This window comes from Crotalus tigris, unplaced genomic scaffold (genome assembly GCF_016545835.1).
Source record: "Crotalus tigris isolate CLP2741 ecotype Arizona unplaced genomic scaffold, ASM1654583v1 scf7180000017733.2605024, whole genome shotgun sequence".
Taxonomy (NCBI): domain Eukaryota; kingdom Metazoa; phylum Chordata; class Lepidosauria; order Squamata; family Viperidae; genus Crotalus; species Crotalus tigris.
In genome coordinates, this window is record NW_024096600.1 from 1,931,056 (window position 1) to 1,953,856 (window position 22,801).

The 22,801-nt window shown below is 37.3% G+C and overlaps 1 protein-coding gene across 5 annotated transcripts in view; it reads right to left on the minus strand.

Moving 5' to 3' along the window:
- Window positions 1–22,801, minus strand: part of PDE11A (phosphodiesterase 11A) — a 169,905-nt gene that overhangs the window by 46,597 nt on the left and 100,507 nt on the right. For all 5 annotated transcript variants that reach the window (XR_005556245.1, XM_039339355.1, XM_039339353.1 and 2 more), the window contains exons 11-12: window positions 3,085–3,231; window positions 2,878–2,985 (exon numbers count right to left, since the gene is read on the minus strand). Coding sequence is in view for 4 of the 5 variants with exons in the window: in XM_039339355.1 (XP_039195289.1) it covers window positions 2,878–2,985; window positions 3,085–3,231 (255 nt within the window). In the remaining variant the exon portion in view is untranslated. The remainder of the gene's footprint in view (window positions 1–2,877; window positions 2,986–3,084; window positions 3,232–22,801) is intronic.

Here is a 22,801-nt window from a genome sequence, read left to right on the forward strand (position 1 = left end):
GTTCGCCATCACTGTGATAGGGAATCTTGAACAAATGAAATTATATGTGATTTATTTGCAGCAGAAGAATATATGCAATTAGTTTGTAAATTGCCATTATAAACTGAATTTTGAATTGATGCAGAACATTTTTACCTAGTCACCATGTTCGGTTCCTAAAACCCCAGAAATACTTTCGAGTGACCCTGGGAGCATTCTTGTTTATCATATTCATTCTGGAGTCGATCAGTAGTTCTTTCAGCTCACCAACAGGGGGACACAGAAATCAGTATCCAGTTGATGTAGCCCATCTCATTCTCATCCTTAGTTCCTGTCTCATTGCTTTTCTTGGCACTTAAGAGTCAACAGTGGCTGATTGGTATGAGCAGAGCCTAAAATACTGAGGTATCTGAACCTCACCATGGAGGAAGAAGCAGACTGGAGTGGGGAAGCTGCCTACCCTTAAGCCTCAGGACTGTCAATTTTAAAATGCCTTTTTTTTTTGCCATTACTGTATACTTGATCCAAGTCTAGCAAGATTTAACAACTGAGCTGTTCAAAAAGTAGCATGAAAAGATGGGCATGGTATTGATCAGGGAATAAAGCCAAAGCCCCCTCTGTAAATGCTTCTAGTCATCCCAGAAGTGCATGGTATTGTTTGCTCTTTAATTAAGGATCAAGTTAATGCAGAGATTGACATTTTTGATCTTTTCATGGAACTGCTCTCCTTTCTATCCGAATGACAACAATATCATAGATACAGTACATCTGGAGAAGAAGCGTGTGTAAAGAAGACAAGAGGGATAGGAGCGAGTGAAAGTTTCCAAATCAATCACAAATATACTATGTTGTTGATTGCAGATGTAAAATTGTTTTGAAATCTGACACAATTAAGCATAAGGACATTACAGTGAAGCTTAAAGCAAGATGGAAAACCAGAAAAAAGGTGCATTCCTGTATATATCAATGAAAGGGTTTTTTTTCTCCCAATCAGGGCGTGCAATTCTTTCTTGTATGTATCAGTGGGGACCAGAGGATAGCAGTTGCACTATACATAATATAATCTTGAAAAGGAGTTTTTTAGTTACTTGGTCCAATTATTATGACACAACTGTTGCTTGGTTATATTATGGTATAACTGCTGCAACCATATGTCAAAGGATGCTGACAGCACTATATGTCCCAGTTGAAATTCTGAGCAAATAAAAGAGCGAATAAAAGAAAAAAGAAATAAAAGAAAATGTGAGTTCTCTAAAGGACTATATTCTTACTGCAATATTGTAACATGTGAAATGTTCTGCTATCAAGTGGACCCCTATATTACACTTTATGGCTTGATGTTTTATCCAATTAAATTAAAAACACCAAAGCATCTAGAGGCTGCTTTCAGTAACAAGCAGAAGGCAAAAATCTATAAACTGATTACCGGGACAGAGGTCATGAGGAAACAGAGTTGTGCGAAGACATTCTCAATAATGGAATAGGCAACATTTTTGCCCCTAACTCAACTATTGTAAAGAAGGCCTGAGCTGACACAGTTGTTCTGCAGAATAAGACATGGGAAAATTAGTGTGGGAAGGGATCAATTTCTATATTATTTGAAAGGCTCTTACACAAACATCCTCAGATCCACTACCAAAAGATCAAAGCTCAACTCTACTAAAACAAACAACAAAAGACTTATCTGATCCTGCTACTGATAGTTATGTTATCCAATTTAAAGAAGGCTATTTCTCTGAAAACAAAATGCATTTCCATTCCTTACAACCAGAAAGCAGCCTGAAGCAAATCTGGCCTTTGAGCTCCATCTAGAGGAAGATGTAAATTAAAATTTATATTGGCATGACACCTTTTTCAAAGTGATACTTAAAAGTTCTATAAAACATCGCGCAACGTTACGTGATGTTGCGAGTTTGACACATCTGATATAGATGATGTATAGCAATACGTGAACCTATTTTTTTTAAGTTAATTCATACAAAAATATTGTCCTTCCTTCCTTTCCTATGTAAACTAAGTTCTTATGTACTCTAACTCAGTGGTTCTCAACCTGTGGGTCGGGATCCCATTTGGGGTAGAACGACCATTTCACGGGGGTCGCCAAACAACGCAGTCCGTCATTTTCCCCCCCTTTTCCTTAGCCGTGCTACTCCCTTTTATTCTATTGGCTTTTGAAAGCCAATAGAATAGACTCTCTTGAATAGAGTCTAATTCTATTGGCTTTCAAAAGCCAATAGGAATTGTCCAGGCTGTCTCTGCCCTGCTGAGCCTGTCAAAAGTCCCATTCTGCAAACGGTGCTGCACCAGTTCAGTAGTCCTCAACTTATGACTGGTTGAGTAGTCCTCGACTTACGACCAGTTGGGGGGGGTCGCAGCATTAAAAAAATTGAGAACCACTGCTCTAACTGGTCCTGCATTCCACTTGGTTATGTTACCTTACAGATTTCTAAACCCTGAAGAGGATTTAGTGGTGGCAGAAGAATAAAACGTTATTAAAAACATTCCACCCCAAGAAGGAGGACATGCAATATGCTCTAGCCAGGAGTCCCCAGCCCCCAGGTCGTGGACTAGCACCAGTCTGCGGTGCACCAGAAACCAGGCCACGCAAACAAATGAAGCCCCATCTGCGCACGAGTGAGATGCAGGCAGCAAGTGATACTACACACCCTCCAGTCCGCTGATAAACTTCTTTCCACAGAACTGGTCCCTGGAGCCCAAAATGTTGGGGGCCACTGCTGCAGCCAAAACACATTATTTACTTCAGCACATGTCCACACACAATAATTAAATAAATTTTAATTAAATAAATTTTAATTATTAGCCATTAATATTGATTAATGTTTAGATCCTAAGCAAGAGGGATGGGAACATGATCTCTTTGGCCACTCACATACTTACAGTTAACATGGCAAACATGAGCTGGCACACATTGAAAGCATGCCGCCAGTTGTGATACAGAACCATTCGGTAATTTTTCCTCACTGTCAAAAGCCACCTACACAGTGTCTGAAATGGGAAAGAAAAATAGCATCAGGAACAAGAACAAATAGGTTCTCCTTTGCCAACACAAAAGCAGCTGATTATCTCGTCAGAGCAGATGGTTACCTCATAGTCAATTCTAAATTTCTGAACTATTCCAAGCTCCATGAACATCCGGAGGGCTGCTGTTATCATGGTATCCATATCAAGGGAAAAATCATCAAAGTGGACGTTATCTATACCAAGTTCTGACACCAGAGGGATGTTTGCTGTCTAAAATCACACAGAGAGAAAGAAAAACTTGTCAGGCACAATTCAGCAATTTTTCTACTCTCTTTTATGTACTGAAACATTCTCTAGATCATTTAGAGGATACATATAACTGGTATAGCAGCTATAACTATCTGATGCAAATCTGAAAAAAAAAATAAAATAGATTTTCTGTTTATGCTGAACTGAAGCCTCAGCCAACAAGTATTTCAACTGCATCAAGTTGCATTCATTTAAATTGCTTAATAACTTTTTGTTGTTCTTGCAATACTATTTCAGTGTTAATACAAATCCTACGGGAGGAGAAATGCAAATTCATGGCCTGGGAAAGAAAACTGGTGTGTGTGATGCAAATAAACTCATTAAATAAAAACTCGTGTGACATTCCTGATTTTGCTGGTTTCAGATCACTGCCCATACATCAAGGAAAGAAGATGCTTTTGATTGGCAGTGGGAGGGGGAGGAGGCTTACACAAACCTTGGCATGGGAAACAGCTTTATATTTATCAATAAATGCACTTGTGTGAGCAGAGGTACAATGGAAGCACAGGAAGCAGACATCATAGAAATACCATCACACAATTGGGCTGCCTTAATAGCAGCTTTGGGGAATAGGGATTGAATAATAGATTTCTTGTTTTATATTATATATATTTGTTCTTGGCAAATACTCCCTCTTTAGAATTTACTTGAGCTATAGTAAATAGAGATATCCAGAAATGAATGTAAGTTTCAAAGACCCATATAGGATACCCGTTGCACACCAAAACAACTAGACAAGGACAGTTTTCCCCCCATGCCAACACTCTGCTAAACAACTAATTCCCACAACAGTGTCTTATGACCTGGGATGTTAAACCATGCGGTAGGGCTGTATTACTATTATTCTTCTCATTTTTCTATTACTTATTCCTTCAGCATCTTATCACTATAACTTTGTTGTATCTTATGATTTATGTTGATGCTTTTATATAGTATCCTATGATACTACTATCACTAAGCATTGTATTTTATGTTTTATTATGATTGTATTTTATTATCATGATCATGATTTATCATTTATTACTTGTATGTACACTGAGAGTTTATGCACAGGAAACAAATTCCTTGTGTGTCCAATCATACTTGGCCAATAAAGAATTCTATTCTATTCTGTTCTATTTTATTCTGTTCTGTTCTACTCTACTCTCTATTTTATTCCCATTTCTATTATCTACTAAAAGCATAGCTTTAACTTAATAATAATAATAATAATAAAGTTGGACTAGAAGTCATCTAGTCCAACCCCCTGTTCAGGCAGGAAACCCTATACCATTTCTGACAAATGGCTGTCCAGTCTCTGCTTAAAAACTTCCAGTGTTGGCGCATTCACCGCTTCTGGAGGCAGGTTGTTCCACTGGTTAATTGTTCTAACTGTCAGGAAGTTTCTCCTTAGTTCTAGGTTGCTTCTCTCCTTGATTAGTTTCCACCCGTTGCTTCTTGTCCTGCTTTCAGGCGCTTTGGAAAATATTTTGACTCCCTCTTCTTTGTGGCAGCCCCTGAGATATTGGAACACTACTATCATGTCTCCCCTCATCCTTCTCTTCGTTAAACTAGACATACCCAATTCCAGCAACTGTTCCTTATATGTTTTAGCCTCCACTCTCTTAATCATCTTTGTTGCTCTTCTCTGTACTCTTTCTAGAGTCTCAACATCTTTTTTACATCGTGGTGACCAAAACTGGACGCAGTATTCCAAGTGTGGCCTTACCAAGGCATTGTAAAGTGGTATTAATACTTCACATTATCTTGATTCTATCCCTCTGTTAATGCAGCCTAGCACTGAGTTGGCTTTTTTGGCAGCTGCAGCACACTGCTGGCTCATATTTAATTGATTGTCCACTAGGACTCTGAGATCCCTCTCACAGTTACTATTATTGAGCAAGGTACCACAAATACTATACCTGTACATTTGCTTTTTCTTGCCTAAATGTAGAACCTTACTTTTTTCACCATTGAATTTCATTTTGTTAGATAGCGCCCAGTGTTCAAGTCTGTCCAGATCCTCCTGTATCCTAAGCCTGTCTTTTGGAGTGTTGGCTATTCCTGCCAGCTTGGTGTCGTCTGCAAATTTGATGAGTTCTCCATCTAACCCTTCATCCAAATAATTGATGAAGATGTTGAAGAGTACTGGGCCCAGAACAGAGCCCTGGGGCACCCCACTACACACTTCCCTCCATGTAGATGCAGTTCCACTGAGGACCACATGCTGAGTACGGCCGGTCAGCCAGCTACAGATCCATCTGGTGGTGATGCTGTCTAACCCGCATTTTTCTATCTTATCAAGTAGTAGGTTGTGGTCTACTTTGTCAAATGCCTTATTGAAATCCAAGTAAATTATATCCACAGCATTCCTCTGGTCCACTAATTTTGCCACTTGGTCAAAGAATGCAATAAGATTTGTCTGGAATGATCTGTTTTTGACAAACCCGTGTTGGCTTTTAGTAATGATTTTGTTTGCCTGTAGGTTTTCGCTGATTCGTTGTTTGATAATCTTTTCCAGAATTTTCCAAGGTATTGAGGTCAGGTTGATAGGTCTGTAATTTCCTGGGTCCTTTCTTTCCCCCTTTTTTGAAGATGGGAACTACATCAGCTCTTTTCCAGTCCTCTGGTAGTTCCCCATTACTCCAGGATCTTTGAAAAATATAGTTCAGTGGTTCTGAAATCACATCTGCCAGTTCCTTAAGAACCTTGGGGTGTAATCCATCTGGTCCTGGTGATTTGAACTCATCTAGGCTGGACAGGTGTTCGCTTACCATTTTCTTAAATCATAGTTAAGAATACATTGAATTGGGTACATTGCACAAGGTTGGGCTTTTTGTATTCTATAATCAAAATTCCCTGTAGTGATGTTCATTAAAACCACTTGCTAAGAAAATGAGAGGTGTCTCCTAAATGCAAATATTTGTACAATAATTACTGTAAACATTTCCATTTTTGAGTAAGATAGGAATGAACATTATAGAAGTATATTGCAAGCTAATATTTTATTTTGCTTATCATACTTCATCTATCATATTTAAACACACCCACACCCACAAATCATGGATTAAAGCTGGAAGCAGCAGTATAGCAGATAGATAGATAGATAGATAGATAGATAGATAGATAGATAGATAGATAGATAGACAGACAGACAGACAGACAATAGGTTCTTCACAAAATTCATCCTATGGAAAAGGATTTGCAGAGGAATAGCAGAGAGACTACTTCTTTTTAGTTTGGGGAGTGGGGAGCTGCAACATTGTACAGTAATAAACCTTGCGATCAAATCAGAAAAGGAGGGGATTTTTATATAATCTTTGTTTGGAACTCTTGGAAAATTGACTTAGAAATTAACATTCAGAAATAGGCAAATTTATTTGTTAGCGTGTCACAGGTTATCCCCTTGGAAATCTGGTCACTTGTACACAGTGGTGGGATTCAAATATGTGAACAACCGCTTCTCTGTGTGGATGCCGCTTCTGGAAGTCCATTCTGGGCCTGGAGAACAAAAAATTAGCTACCGGTTCTGCTGAAGTGGTGCGAACTGGCTGAATGCTTGTACACTTCAGAACTGCAGTTTATGCATCTCAGTTTTCTTACAATGTTTTAAAAAAAGCCAACTGTAAACCTGCCCTTCAATTTCTTTCTTTTCTTTGGTTTTTACATTACTAGACAAATCAGTGATTTCAAGCTTCAGGAGAAAATGTCAGGGTAAGTATCCAGGCCTTTACAATGTCCACATTTGCTTCTTTGACGGATCATCCATCAACCTATTTGGATATTTCCCTGTATAAAATTGCATGAAATTGTCTGCATGGTAAATCCAGAAATTATAATCCAAGCACTACTAGCTATCTTTGGCAATGACTAGTGATGCTTGTTGAACATTTCTGAGGTGGAAAAAAAAAACTGTGAATATAAGTAAATCAGACAATTTCCTGTATATGCATATGACCCTTCTACTATTCATACAGTATAGTAAAGAGTTTTCCCAGTCCCTTGTTTTATGCAAGCTGCTAAACAGTGAAAAGATAATAATAAACTAAAATCAGAAGCATGAATTTTCCTGACGCTGCAGATGAGAAAAGCTATAAGGCTATCTCAGCTGGAAAAATAATAATATATAGCAAATTGATCATAAAGATCAATGAGCAACACAAGTCAAAATTGGTATTTATGTTTTTTTCACTCTATATTTAAACAGAAGTCCAGTAATAATAAAAAAAGAAAGCACTAAATTAAAAGCCTAGAGATAACATTTTTATAAAGTAACTATTTGCTTATGACAGTAAGTCATAAAAATGCCAGAATTATGTAGGGCAATTGAAAGTTATTTGAATAATAGAGAAATATTATCTGTGTGCCTCAGCTGTTGTCATTCTCCCAGCTTTGAGCAGCAGAATAAGATGAAAACCACAGCTTTTTAATAATACAATTATAATATATATTCTATAATATTATAATAACTGAGTTATCATAAAAGATAGCTGAATATATTATTAAAATGCTTGCTTATAGCCACTGCTAATCTGAAATTCCAGCTCTTAAATATTATAGATTAGCAAAATGATTGCTGGGAGAACAAGGCAGGCACTGTATATCCTAAAGGTCCCTGAGTGAGCCATAGAATTTCTTCCTCTTCAGAGAACTTCCTGTTCAGAGATACCATCCAATAATAATAATTCACAGCCTAGGCCAGGGGTAGGCAACCTTGGCTCTTTTATGACTCATGGACTTCAATTCCCAGCTATGCTGGCTCAGGAATTCTGGAAGTTGAAGTCCATGAGTCATAAAAGAGCCAAGGTTGCCTACCCCTGGTGTAGACCTAAGGAACCAAGTTTAAAGCCCTTAACAGCATATGATTCACTCAACAACTACAGCAATTCATTTAACAACTATGGCAAAAACAGTCATAAAATCAGTTAATTGCCTTGCTTACCAACAGAATAGAAATTCTGGTGTGAGTTATGGTTGAAAGTTGAGGATTATCTGTACAAAGTTCTATTTGTGTTTTGTTTTCACTTTTCGGTGTATAATCTTATTTTTATATTAAAAACATTTATATAAAGATCCCATTGTTTTCACATTAGAATATTGTGTTGGTAATGCTAGATTTTAGATATATTTTGAATCTAGTAGGTTTTGCTCTTATTAATAAAACGGTCTTAAAAAGTCTTGTTGGTGTATAATGGTTTATAACCAAAATGAAGATTTGAGTACTGAAATACCATTCCCCATTAATCTTTCAGCTATTAATAAACAAAAAACTTAAAAAGTGGGAGCCTTCCAGAGAAACCTCTTCCCCAGAGAAGGCATTCCAAGCACATTAGCATAAGCAAAGCTGACTGCAAATGTGGCTTTGTATGTATACATTTATGGCTGTTGTATGTCCAGGCCATGGTTTCCCCAGTTGCAATGTATGGCTGTGAAAGCTGGACCAAAAGAAAGGCTGAGTGCCAAAGAATTGAGGCCTTTGAACTATGGTGCTGGAGAAGACTCCTGCGAGTCCCTTGGACTGCAAGGCGTTCAAACCGGTCAGTCCTAGAAGAGATCAACCCTGACTGCTCTTTAGAAGGCCAGATCCTGAAGTTGAAACTCAAATACTTTGGCCACCTAATGAGAAGGAAGGACTCACTGGAGAAGGGCCTAATGCTGGGAAAGATTGAGGGCAATAGAAGAAGGGGACGACAGAGAATGAGATGGCTGGATGGAGTCACTGAAGCAGTAGGCGTGAGCTTAAATGGACTCCAGAAGATGGCAGAGGACGGGAAGACCTGGAGGAACGTTGTCCACGGGGTCGCGATGGGTCGGACACGACTTCGCAATTAACAACAACAACAAATGTGTATTATTTACGCTGAATATCAAGATGCAAAACACAACTGTGTTCACTACATCAGTTTTGTAATGCTGACATGGGTAGAATAAGGAAATAACCTGGAGGGCAGATCTGATTCAAACATACTAATCTGGCTTAATATTGTCTGTGAACTTGCCTCAGTAACTTCTGCAACTGCCTGCTTTTTTTCTTTTAAATCATACATGAAATGGATTCTTCCCCACACCACAGAACTATTTCCATTAGTGGCAACCCTTCAATTATTTATGCTGCTTTTTAGTTGCTCAGGTAATGTTATGATTCTGAAAGGAGAAATACAATTTTGAATAAATAAGCGGGAACCGGTTTGGTGTACTGGTTAAGTCACAAGGTTAGAAACCGTGAGACCATGAGGTTTAGTCCCACTTTAGGCACAAAGCCAGTAGATGACCTTGGGCCAGACACTTGCGCTCAGCCCAAGGAAGCAGGCAAGAAAAATCCATTTCTGAAATCTGCCCAAGAAAAGTGCAAAAACTTGTCTAGGCAGTCATCAGGAGTCAACAATGACTCAAAGGCACAAAAATCAATCAATCAATCAATCAATCAATCAATCAGCCATCATGAGAAAACAAGACAAGTGGTAAAGATAAAATCCTCTTTAATAAGGTTTCCTTCATATTCATTTTATACACACAGCTGTAGAGAGAGGACGCAAGGAGGAAGAGTAAATTACGCACAAAGCAAGATATGACAAGGACTGAAGTATAATTACACAGACAAAATGTGTAAGAGTACATTTTTTAAAAAGGCAAGCCAGACTGTATGATAAATATATGTCTTTTCATATTACAACTCATGTTAGATTTTCTATTGTTATAATGGATATTCAGCATTTTATACAAAATTATTTTATTATTTAATTTTTATTAATAGAGCTAAAAAAAGAAAAAGGAAGGAAGGAAGGAAGGAAGGAAGGAAGGAAGGAAGGAAGGAAGGAAGGAAGGAAGGAAGGAAGGAAGGAAGGATCTCCCATTCTATGTATACAAATGACTTCATTGCATTTGTTGTAACAACTGGCATCATCTGGAAACAGGAATAGTTTACTACAACACTGCAAGAAATAAACAGCCAATAGGCTTCTCTTTCTGCAGTAAGCAATAATGGCTGCAATTATGCAGAACAAGCAGGGACATCTCCAGGTTTAACATACTCTTTTTTTTTTTCCTCCATAGGAAAAGTGCTTGTCCTCGTAATGAAAAATGTCTTCCTTCTCCCTCCTTTCCTTTCTTAACCCACTGTGTTGGCAGTCATCAAAGACCTCAGCACTACGACTCTAGTATCCAGTGCCTTTTTTGAAAAAAAAAAAAAAAGGTGCCAGAACTCACACACGTCATACAACCCGCCTTGCCTACCCTACAAGGTTCCATCCAAAAAAGGTGCCGGAACTCCGTTCTGGGCGTTCTATGACAAAAAAAGCCCTGCTGATATCTATCTCAGGAATAAGTGAGCCGGACCAAAAAAACTACATGTATTTGCCATACCTCAATTAATACAGCTCTCATACCGCCACAGATGTGCAGATGATATTACTGATCTTTGCACTTAGTCAGCTGCTATTTTTTTTCCTTTTTGCATGTTTAAAAAATAACAGTGCACATGAACCAGACGATATACACACCCTCACACCAAGAAAGCCCAAGTACACCTTTTAAAATCTTACCACAAACGTCTGAGATTTGAAAAACCAGCTTCTCCTTGCTGCTGAGAGAGATAGGAGGCAGAAAGGGGAACAGGAACAAATATTCTTAAAGTCACTATATTGCCTATAAGGCATTAGATGAATTCTAGCACACCATAACCCTTTCCCCAAGTTGCATTAATCCTGGTGTTATATGACACACTGCTCAACTATAATTCAGACTACATAGAGGATGCTAGATTGCAGAAGGCAAAACTGGCTCAACAATACTATATTACAGTAATAAAATCACTGGTTTTTACATATGGAGGTCATTATCTTGTTCAACTTCGTTCTGTGCAGGCCGTTGCAAACATAAATATAAAAATATAATTAAACACCATTAAAAAGCAAAGCAAAAACTATGAAAATGGCAGCAAATAATTAATACCACCCCCAAAAAATGTAAAAAAAAATATATCTGCCTATAAAAAAAACAAGGGACCTGCCAGTAGCATAATCCCAGGTAACATCATTTATTCAACCACATGATTTTTATTCTAGATAACTGTAGTTTTTAACTGTACTGATAGAGTTTTTGTAGCTCGGCGTTAAATTGCAGGGTCCTTGCTCTCTGAGCTTAGTTGTTTTCTTGCAGACACCTCATTATCAAACAAGGTAATATCATCAGTACACTGATGGTGTTACTTGGTTTGGTAATGAAACATCTACAAAACAGCCATGGCTATACTTACCTAGTCACATGACTATGTATTATCTTACCAAATATGCATCAACAACTTTCAATATTTTGTAGATCAAACACAAATAAAATCTAAATGCTATTACTAATTAACCCACCCAAGTAATGCTATGGAATGGATTAAAAAAAACATTTTTTTTCAGAAAAGTTCCTGACCTCCTTTTTGCTCAAAGGAACTCATAAGCTGTAAACTTCTTAGTACTAAGTTCCAGTTTATTCTGCCACTAAGAACTGATAAACAAAGCAGATCTCCATTGCTTGCCTATAATAATGGTCAACATATAACTAATTATGCTGTATTCCCCCTGATTTATTTACTATTCCTAACAATATTGTATGAGTAGTTAGCTGAATTCTATATTTTATTATTTCTCTATTTTGTTTTATAACAATATTCACACCAATTTTGTATGAATTTACAAATATCCTTCTCTATATACCAGATATATTAAGATATATTGTTATCATTTTCATATGACTAATGTATCATAGATGATAGCATATGCCATACTTACACAGTATTTTATTTTTTTCCTGAAGCACTATGAACTAAAATATTTGTGTATATTTATAAGTATGTAAATATATTTACAAATTTTAATATTTATGCCTGTCCAAATTAAATTTCTTCCCTAATTTTTAACAATATCATTCTGTGCATTATGTATGATGAGAGAATTCTTCTCCCTTACTCCCAATAAGGCTAATTCTCTATTAATATTTGTACTTCCAATGCTTTCAGAGAGGTTTGGCAGGCCAAAAAAGCAAAGATGGTGGCTGTAGCCATAAAATCAAAGGTTCACTCACCCTTTGGCATTTGTTAACTGCATCATGTATATGCATCGTGCATATAAAAAGGGGGCAGAACTTTGAGCAGGGTCAACATCTTGACTTTTTGAGACCCTTCCGTGGGCCCTGGATACCTTGTATCTTTTAAGTTTCAAAGACTGATACTAGAATAGATGCTTCCAGTGTGGCCAAAACCACCCTCTGGACTTTATTACAAATCTTCCCCACTGTTCTCATAATGACAAATAATTTCACCAAAATCTGGTCACTTAATTCCCTGTACAGGTATCCTCACCACCACAGCCAACCTTTCCCTCTGCATGGCTTCTAGTTATATAGACTGCCTACTTATATTGCCTCAGATTGAGGAGCTGAGTTTACCTCCAGGTTCTGGAAGACTCTGTTCAGACTCTTGGAAATCCAAATCCATTTGCCCATCAAATATCACCCAGAAGCAGATAAGTAGGCAGAATGCACCAATGAAATAATGGAACAGTATTTCTGTTGTTACCCCAGCTTCGAACAGGACAACTGAGCCCAACTCCTACTTCTTGTTGAGCTAGCCTACAACTTCTTCCACCCCATTACCCCAAATTTTCACCAACCATAGCTACCTCCCTGTTTCTTCCCTATACCCAGCTTCTTCTCTTTCCTCCTCACTATCAATTTTATATTATCAGTGCTGCAGGCTACCCATGCTTGATTCTTGACTTCTCAACAAGCCTGCATGCAGATATATGCACCATGCCTGCATCCTGTCTTCCTTGTATTCCAGTATTTATCCTTTACTGCTGAAGCCAGAACATAAATTATTAACCAATGGTAAATTATCTTGTTTCTTTTGCTTACAGAACTTAGTCATGTCTAAACAAGGACTTTGTTGCTCAATAAAACATATGATGAATTGCAAATAACTTCTTAACAAGGCAAAAGAAAGTAATTGGATTCATAAATGCATTAGAATGTATATATTTTTTTTATTCTAATATCTTTGAAAGGCTAAGCTCTGTGTATTCCTAGGCATCTGTGTTTTTCCAGACTTTCTGGAGAGACTACAAGCTTCAGGTCCACCAGGAAGTTAATAGGGAAAAACTACATCTATGCATGTCTACTCATACCTTGACTAGCTAAATATGTGCATAAGGCCAATTTGAAAAAGTATTTAAACATTTAGATGGAGAGAGAAGAAATACAACTATTTTTTTTCTATTTTCTATTAGATCTTAAATCTGAGATTATAAAAGCAATTTATCTGCAGACATTAGAGAATGGTAAGACTAATCTGGAGCTGAAAAAGCCTCTCATTTTAATTTTCAAAATTAAAACAGTTGTTAAGATTGCCAGTCCTTATCAGCCACCACCCCTTTGACTTCAATTGCAGATGTATGAGACACCATTAAAAGGAGAAAATAGCTTAAGTCCCCATATCACATTATATCCCTGAATTGCTGTTAATTGGATTACCACAAAATATGACTGTTATGGCTTAAAACCAGGATGTTATAGCTTTTCAATAAACCGTATCTAAAGTACTATGATTGAAATAGTCTGTAATTTTGCTAGTCTGTTGTCAAAGGAAGATTATTTGCATTTGGTCCTATATTTGCAAATGTTAAAATGTAATTTGCCCCCAACATATATTAGAAACATTATCTCCTTCAGCAGGTACTATAGCTCCTACAACTTTGTTTCTGTAGACAAGAGGCATTTTCTCATCAAATAGCTGGAAATACACTGTATATGAAATAAAACAATTAATGATGGTATCCTGCCCATCACTGCAGCTTTCTGCAAGCCGGGCTAACAAATCTGAGATAGTCAGAAGAGTAAATACATCCTTCAATACCCCTAGGGAGCCATGCCCCATATGGAGAAAATCATAATTTCAATCATATTTAAATTAATCATATTTCAGGACCTTGACTTGATTGACAATGGGAGCTAAACCTTGTTAGATGGAAAATAAATCACCAAGCATATTATCTATGGATATTACCATATCAGTCATCCAGGTCATGGTTGTCTCAAAGGTGCTTTTTTCAAAAGGCAATTGGACTATATTTTTTTCCCTGAAGAAGATGTTTCGCTTCTCATCCAAGAAGCTTCTCCAGTTCTGACTGAAGAACCGAGGAAAGAAACTTCTTGGATGAGAAGCAAAATGTCTTCCTCCTGGAAAAAAAAAACATAGTCCAGTTTCCTTTTGGAAAAAAAAGTACCTTTGAGACACCAAGTATATTCAAACACAGAACGTGCATTTGCTTGTTAAGCATTATAAAACACAAATGCTGCCCTGTGAAATAGGTTTGATCTTTTATGCTTTTGAGCCTCCATCAAATACTAGGAACACATGGGCTTGAGATGCAAAATGTAGTGTTAAATCACATTGTAATAATTGTAAGAATTGAGGCCTTTGAACTACGGTGCTGGAGAAGACTCCTGCGAGTCCCTTGGACTGCAAGGTGTTCAAATCGGTCAGTCCTAGAAGAGATCAACCCCGACTGCTCTTTAGAAGGCCAGATCCTGAAGTTGAAACTCAAGTACTTTGGCCACCTAATGAGAAGGACTCACTGGAGAAGAGCCTAATGCTGGGAAAGATTGAGGGCAATAGAAGAACGGGACGACAGAGAATGAGGTGGCTGGATGGAGTCACTGAAGCAGTAGGCGTGAGTTTAAATGGACTCCAGAAGATGGTAGAGCACAGGAAGGCCTGGAGGAACGTTGTCCATGGGGTCGTGATGGGTCAAACACGACTTCGCAACTAACAACAAAAAAATAACATGATTGTGAATTTACCCTTAATGTAAGCTACTTTCTAGGGTGGAGATGGGAACTCTGAAAGTGCAAAATAATTGTGCCTTGCTTTCCAAATACAGAGAACTTGACATTATTGTTCCCCAGTTTCTTTGGGGGTGCACTTGAAAGAATCGGCTCTTGTTTTGCAGCTGAAGATAAAACATGTTTAACTCAGTGAGACTTGTTTCAGGCACCTATGCATAAGATTACCCTATGTTTCTTGCTAAAATTCCCATACCTCTCAATCTGACAATTATATATGATGGCACTTCACATTAATCCAATATTGCATTTGATATATGATATGAAACGGCCATCCTAAAAAGAAATGGAAATATCATGAATTCTTTTTTTTTTTTTGAAACACATTTTATTGGTTTTTTTTAAATCTTAAAAAGAGGTGCTCAGGACACACCGTGGTGTTTGGGTAATCAAACATTCAACAATAGAACCATATATAAATAACTCAACTCAATACATTCAATGTCCCCTCTCTATTTCCCTCAACTAGCATAATACGTTTAAAATATTCCATTTCTAATTTAAATTTCTATAACTGCTAAACCTGTTTTAAAACTTTGAAGATTTACAATTACCATAATCAAATTTAACTTTAAGTCAACAAGTTATCAATTCAGGTATCCCTTCCAGCTATATTCTAATTCTTAATCTCTTATATCCCTCATTTTATCACAAGTCTCATTTATTTCTTCTTCCACTACACAATACATATCCTAATTAAAATAAAATATTAATCTACCCTATATATATATAATCCATCAATCGATCAATCTCTCTAAAATAACAAAATTGTGAAAGTCTTAACTCATTTCAATTCATTAAACAAAATTCAAATTTCATCCAATTGATTATCATGCCTTATCACATCTATATTATCATACAGAAACATCATCTTTCTAATTGAAAACAATTAATTATTAAAACAATCCAACTCTAAAAAGCCAGCATTTTTTCCATTCCAATACACAATAATTTTCATGAAAATAAACCTATTATTCCAAAAAGTGCATTCTTAATCTAATTAAATCATCTATTCTAATAATCAACCTTTTTTCTTACTTCTAACTCTGAATCTTAATCCTTATAACTGTTCATGAAACAACATTGCCTTTAAATCCATTACATAATTTTAAATTCCTCTTTTCAGTCTTATTCTGGCTTTTTTTTCTGTGCCAGGCAGGTTTCCATAACCAAGCTTCCCTCTCTCATTATTGCTTGTAGTACCCTTTGAAACAATAGGCATCCCATCATCTGCCTTAGGCATCTATTTCTCTCATCCTTAAACCTTCGTTGCTTTAAAGTTTCCAGTCTCAATCTTTGATTCTTCTGGTCCTCAAAGCTGTAGATGGAATATTTATAAGATAAAGTAACTTCCTCATTTATCTCAGTTGTTTCCTCTTCTAGTATGTTTTGATTTATAGAATAGTCAGATGTAGTCTGGAGATCAGTTTGAAGATTTGAAGTACAACTTCTGGATCTTAATTCTGTAGTAAACTCTTTCATTGTAGCACATATTTCTGCAGTGGCCTCATAAATCTTTTCCAATATAAGTTTGCCATTTAATTGTAAATGAGCTTTCTCCATTTTGATAGTAATTAAAAAGAGTCTCTTTTTTTCTTCTTGTGGAGGCTGTGTTTAATAAAAGTTAAACAGTTTCCACCCTCACAACTCTCACTGCTGCATCAGCTTATCTTTTCTCTTCAAAAGTAATTTGAAGGTCCATCTATATTCCATCTCCAAAAAATAGCCAAATGTTTCAATAATAGATTTTCACCACTAGATGTCCTCAGTAAGTTGAAAAAACACTTTTCCAGACACCATTTTTTCCCTTTTTCTTTCTTTTGAAATATAATGTGAAAAAGAAATAATCTTCCAGTATAAAATGATAGTACAGCTCTTAGAAAAAAAAATTCTGTACCCCAAAACATATGAAAATAAAGTATAGTCTTTAAAATTTTATTGTATTCTTCTGTAACACCTTTCTTCCCAAGCATGTAGAAGCTGCTTTTTCAGTGCCGTTATAACTTTAAACAGTCACTAAGCAAACTGTTGTAAGTCAAGGACTAATTTTATCGGTTGGGGGTCACCACAACATGAGGAACTGTATTAAAGGGTCGCAGCATTATGAAGGTTGAGAACCACTTGTCTAAATGTTCACAATCCTGACCAGTAGCAGAACAACAAGAAACACATAAAACAGATATCTCATCCTCAAGTAAAGAGAAAAGTATCTGAAAAAATCCCTGGATAAATCTGCTCTACTGAAACACTTGTATTGGTGTGTTGAAGAATGGCAATAAAATCCTGAAGAGGTATGCAGTGATGCCAGAGACTAATAAACTATATCTTGTAATATTTATAGTCTTATTAATACTGAAGTGACCCCAGTTATGGAGCATCCATCACTGTAATTCACCAGTTCAAGAACAGTTAATCTCACATCACAAAGCAGAAACCTTAGATTATCTATAGGCATTGTGTGGTCCTTTGAGGCCTATGAGGATGTCACTAATTTAATCTTCCAAGATATAATCAATAAACTCAACAACAACTAAGTGGGAGACTTAGATTGCTCTAGAGCAGGGGTCCCCAACCCCTGCTCCGGGGACTGGCACCAGGCCATGGCATGCTAGAAAGCGGGCCGTGCAAACAAGCAAAGCAGGATGCAGGTAGTACATGAAACCACATCCCCTCCGGTCCGCAGAAAAAGCTCTCCACAAAACTGGTCCCTGGTGCTCAATAGGTTGGGGACCTCTGCTCTAGAGTTGATGATTTCTGTGGATGTATGAACAAAAGTAACATTGGCAATAGTAGGAGTGCCATGGCCTGATCTGATAGATTCTCCTCAGATTGAATGACCAACTTCTGCTAGAAGCAAAACCAACACTACAACAATTTAGGTCCATCCCCCAGCTCCTCTAGACCCATCCATGACACCGCTGCCTCTGATCTGGATCACAGAGGTTCCTCACCCAACCTACAAGCATAATTGTTTAGATAGGTATCAGCAGAAGGCAGGATTGTGGAGAAGTCTCTGGCTACACTGAGAGTTAGGCAGACCCAGTGTAGTTAAATTGTAAAGAGGGCCAGAGCAAAGTAGAGCTGCCGTGTTAAACCGGACTGAAAGAACTGATGTTTAAAAAACAGCTTTGATTGAAACAGTCTCTCTTGTGGAAGCCTCATGGAATCTTTGCCATGAACAGTTCTTGAAGCAGTCTGAAACTAGAACCAAACTGCTTCAGAAATACACCTTCTTTCTCAGACACTGGTGAAAGTTTTCCTTGCTGCCTTCTTCTGATTACATGCTCATTGTTGCTTGCTTGTAGAAGCCTTTAAGGCAGGGGTGTCAAACTTGCAGCATCATGTGACATGTCGCGATGTATTGTGACTTTTTTGCCATTGCCGGCAATGGGGTGGGCGCGGTTTCGCTATGATGCATCCGGCCTGCAGGCCGGCAGTTTGACATCCCTACTTTAAGGTGTATGATCTCAGATTTTATTTACAACCTAAGCCTGATGCTTTAACTACCATTGATTACAGTTAAGTGTTTCTGGATGCAAAGCCTGGACAAGTCAGAGAATTAGTAGTTACTGCCTGCTCTGTCAGCACCTGTATATTGACCTATCCTGGAAGGTAGTTCATTGCCATATTTCTTCTTCTAGTGTTTGCATTTGTCAGATTGGACTAAAACTTGCACTTTTGAATTAGATAAACAGTTGAGCTTAATCACCATTAGGAGATTTCGCATTATCACCTCTACCAGTGGAACTTTGTCTGCTCAACTTGGCAATCCTCCTCCTTCTGCTTTGCAACCTTAATGTGAAATAAGCCAGTTATTAAGTTGCAAACTCTGGTCAATTGTGACAGACATGGACTATCCTGGACCACGGAGTTGACTGCAAAAAAAAGGAAAATGACCTGAGCCAGGAAGAATGACTCTTCCTGCCCAGTTTAGTCAAATACGTTCCTTACCAAGCTGGCTGTATTATAAGACTGGCCTCTATAAGAATGTAGCTACCTGCCACGCCCTTGAAGAAATGGTACTTTAATGCACGTGAAACTCACTCAGATACTAGTTGATGAAACAAAATAAAGACTATATAGGAGAAATAATAAGTATACCAAGAAAAACATAACAGAACTTGAAAGACACCTTCAGCTTGTCCTTAGGTACTAAAGCTATAGGACTTGAAAAGGAATTGAGGCAAAATTTAACATAAAGGAGAAAGGCTTTTACAAAAGGTCTATTCAACCCTGTAAAAGTCTACTCTGTAAAACAGAAGGCAACCAATGTGATTTTCAGAGGCCTCTCCTCCTCCTCCCTGTCTCTGTCTGTATGTGTGCCCCTCCCTCCTTGAAAGAGAGGGAAAAGAGAGGCAGATTCTAAGGTCAAATTCTGCTAATATGGGAGCCTAGGAGAACGTGTGGCCTTGCAATTATTCCTGTTTTCAACAGTACATAGAGTGTGTTGATTTAAGAAAGCATCGTTGATATGACTACTCTGTATTTACCATTGAATCAACAAAAAGATTTCTTTAGAGTTCTCATTTTTAATGGGTTGAAGTAAAAAAAAAAAAAAGACTGCTGGTCCTGCCAACATTAATTTGCTGCAAATGTGAAACAATATTCCAATCTCAATTTACATGAAAACTAAATTGTTTTGAATATTGTGCTTCTGACAATCCTGGAAGTAGTCTGTACTACTCTGTCCCTTAACATGGAGCAAGGGTGACTCCTAGTGGCCAAACAGATGTTTGAATTTTAAAATGTTCGGACGTAATTTAAAGCTGTATTAATTAGAAAAACCGTAATGAAACTTTATTCATGCTTTAAACTAGTATACTTAAAACAGTCGATGCATTACTAAAGAAGACATTTTGAATATTTATTTTAAAGATCAAAGTAGCAGTGGGAAATAAAGCATTTATATTAATATTCAGCCATTTAGTTTATCAAGATGACAATATATATTTGAACCAATATATAAAATATTCTATTTACATGTTTCATTATTAATCTAGAAAGTAGTATACAAACGTGATATGAAAGCAAATGTCTGAGTGTGTACAGTGTACATGATTTTCTTTTTGGACTCAGCAGAGGTACCAAAAAATATTTCTGAACCATTGCACTTCACATGTTGCCCTGATTTCCATAATTGCTTCTCTGAAAGGTGATGGGAAATTATGAAATTCCCAAATATCTGGACAGTGGAAAGTTGAAAAAGGCTGACACACACTTTTTTAAATAATGCAAAATCCTCCTAATTCTTAAATGGGAGTTTATAATGGATTCATTTCTCTTCTCTGCTGAGCAATTTCTTTATTTTAAAGATTTTGCAGCTGCTTAGTCCCTGCATTTCTTATTTTATCTGTATTAATTTACAGTCAATGCCCAGCTTTGCATCTGCTTACTCCAGGCAAACATAGCCATCAATTAGTGCTTGCCTACCTGTAGTCTGTGTGAAACAACAAGCAATAGCAGATCTATCTGAACTGCATTTTGTGAATATAAAAATTAGAAAATTTCCACTCACTCAATGTCTGATTAAAAAAACAAAGATCCAAAGTTCACATTACCTTTGATGTCTCTGTTGCTTCACTAAAATGTTTCTGGGCAGTACAAATTTAGATGACCATTGGATGGCAACAAAGAGAAACAGAAGCATCTCATCATGAGGGCTCCTTGGTGCTCTCTGAGCTTTTTTTCTTGTTTTATTACCCAAACTAGATAACATCATCACTACATCTCAGAGCTAAAAACATTCTCCTTTATTAACATCTCATTGTTAACAACCTAGAGCAGTGTTTCTCAACCTTGACAATTTTAAGGCATGTGGACTTCAACTCCCAGAATTCCATAACATAAGCAGGATTCTACATCCTTATCATAATATTATGGCAAGTTAGCCTGTCCCTAGTTGCGCTAGGAAAAACAGTATTGCTAGGGGGCAGCCATTAAATGATGATCTTAAAGAGGTAAGCAGGGTCAAGCCTGGTTAGCACTTCTATAGGAAATACCAAAGCTGGGAAGTGGAAAGCAAAAAAAAAAAAAAAAAGAGTGCAAATCAATTTTTTTAAGGATGCCAAGAAAATTATTCAAATTAGTGTCAGTAACAGCTGAGCTTCACTCAAAGGGAAAAAAAACTACTTGTATATTTTATCCACAGAGTATTATGTGTGACAAAGGTTTTTTTTTTTAATTTGATGCTACTTTTAAAACAGACTCTGGGCATCTAATATATCCTAGTCTAATACATACATGAAAGGTGCTAAGATTTCTCAGTATCAAGGGAACATTTCAGTTGATAAGTCTAAGTGGAGTAACTGATTTCTTTGTTGGCCGTACTTTACAGAGCAGACTACATGAATACTGTACAAAAAGATTTATTAGGGATGAAGATCTACTGCTTAGTCAATCGTTTTATTTGTTTTCTTTCCATTTGGGACAGAAGAAGTGAGGATGAGTTGTTTTCTCCCAGCAACCATAGCTTAAACCAGTGGTTCTCAACTTTTTAATGCCATGACCCCCAACCGGTCGTAAGTCGAGGACTACTCAGCTGGTCGTAAGTCGAGGACTACTCAACTGGTGCAGCACCGTTTGCAGAATGGGACTTTTGGCAGGCTCAGCAGGGCAGAGACAGCCTGGACAATTCCTATTGGCTTTTGAAAGCCAATAGAATTAGACTCTATTCAAGAGAGTCTATTCTATTGGCTTTCAAAAGCCAATAGAATAAAAGGGAGTAGCACAGCTAAGGAAAAGGGGAAAAAAATGGCGGACTGCATTGTTTGGCGACCCCCGTGAAATGGTCGTTTGACTCCAAATGGGGTCCCGACCCACAGGTTGAGGACCACTGGCTTAAACAAAACCTCAATCTAAACTTGACCTATGCTGGAGGACCCAGCATAAATGCGATTGTTTGAATTGCTGGATTTGCAACAAAGGAAACTGTTTTAGCTCTTGACTTTTTTTTCAGGCAGAATAATGGCATGACATCTTGTGAGTATCAAACAATTTTGCTCTTTTCCATGGGCATTAAAAGATTCATATCTCCTGTGTATAAAAAGCACATCTGCCTTAGTGGAAAGATAGTAGAGGGCAGAAGAAGTGTGAGAAAGACATTGAGCATGCCTATGGCAAAGTTAGATGTATGTAGGCATTAAGTGTTATATATACTGTATGTACCCTCTTGGAACAAGATGTATGGACCAGATGTGTTGCCCTATATATATGGCATTTTAGTTAAGGATTGTCTGTATGCAAGCACTGTATGAATTCATTCTTCCCAATTCATCCCTTTGCTGCCTTTTCATCTAATAGAAGACTAGGGTAGAGAATACGACTCCATTTGTTCATATTGATTCTTAGACAGATTGTTTCCTTCCAGGGCAAAAATAATTCCTCTTTGACAGAAAAATACACAATCTCTTTCTTCATTCTTATCTTTTCATCACTCTCTTTTCTAATACAAATAGTAACATACTCTGCTGACACAACACAGTTCATCATTTGATGAAGTGATACTTCATTATGAAGCAGCTCTACCTGGATTCAAGACGTGAGGAAAATAGTGTTATCCAAATCATCCCTCACTTCCACCTATGGGTAAATTTGGAAGTAGAATTTGTATCTTTCTATTTTCAGTCAGATAACCAAGAGATGTGATAGAAAAGAAACCCATATCTTA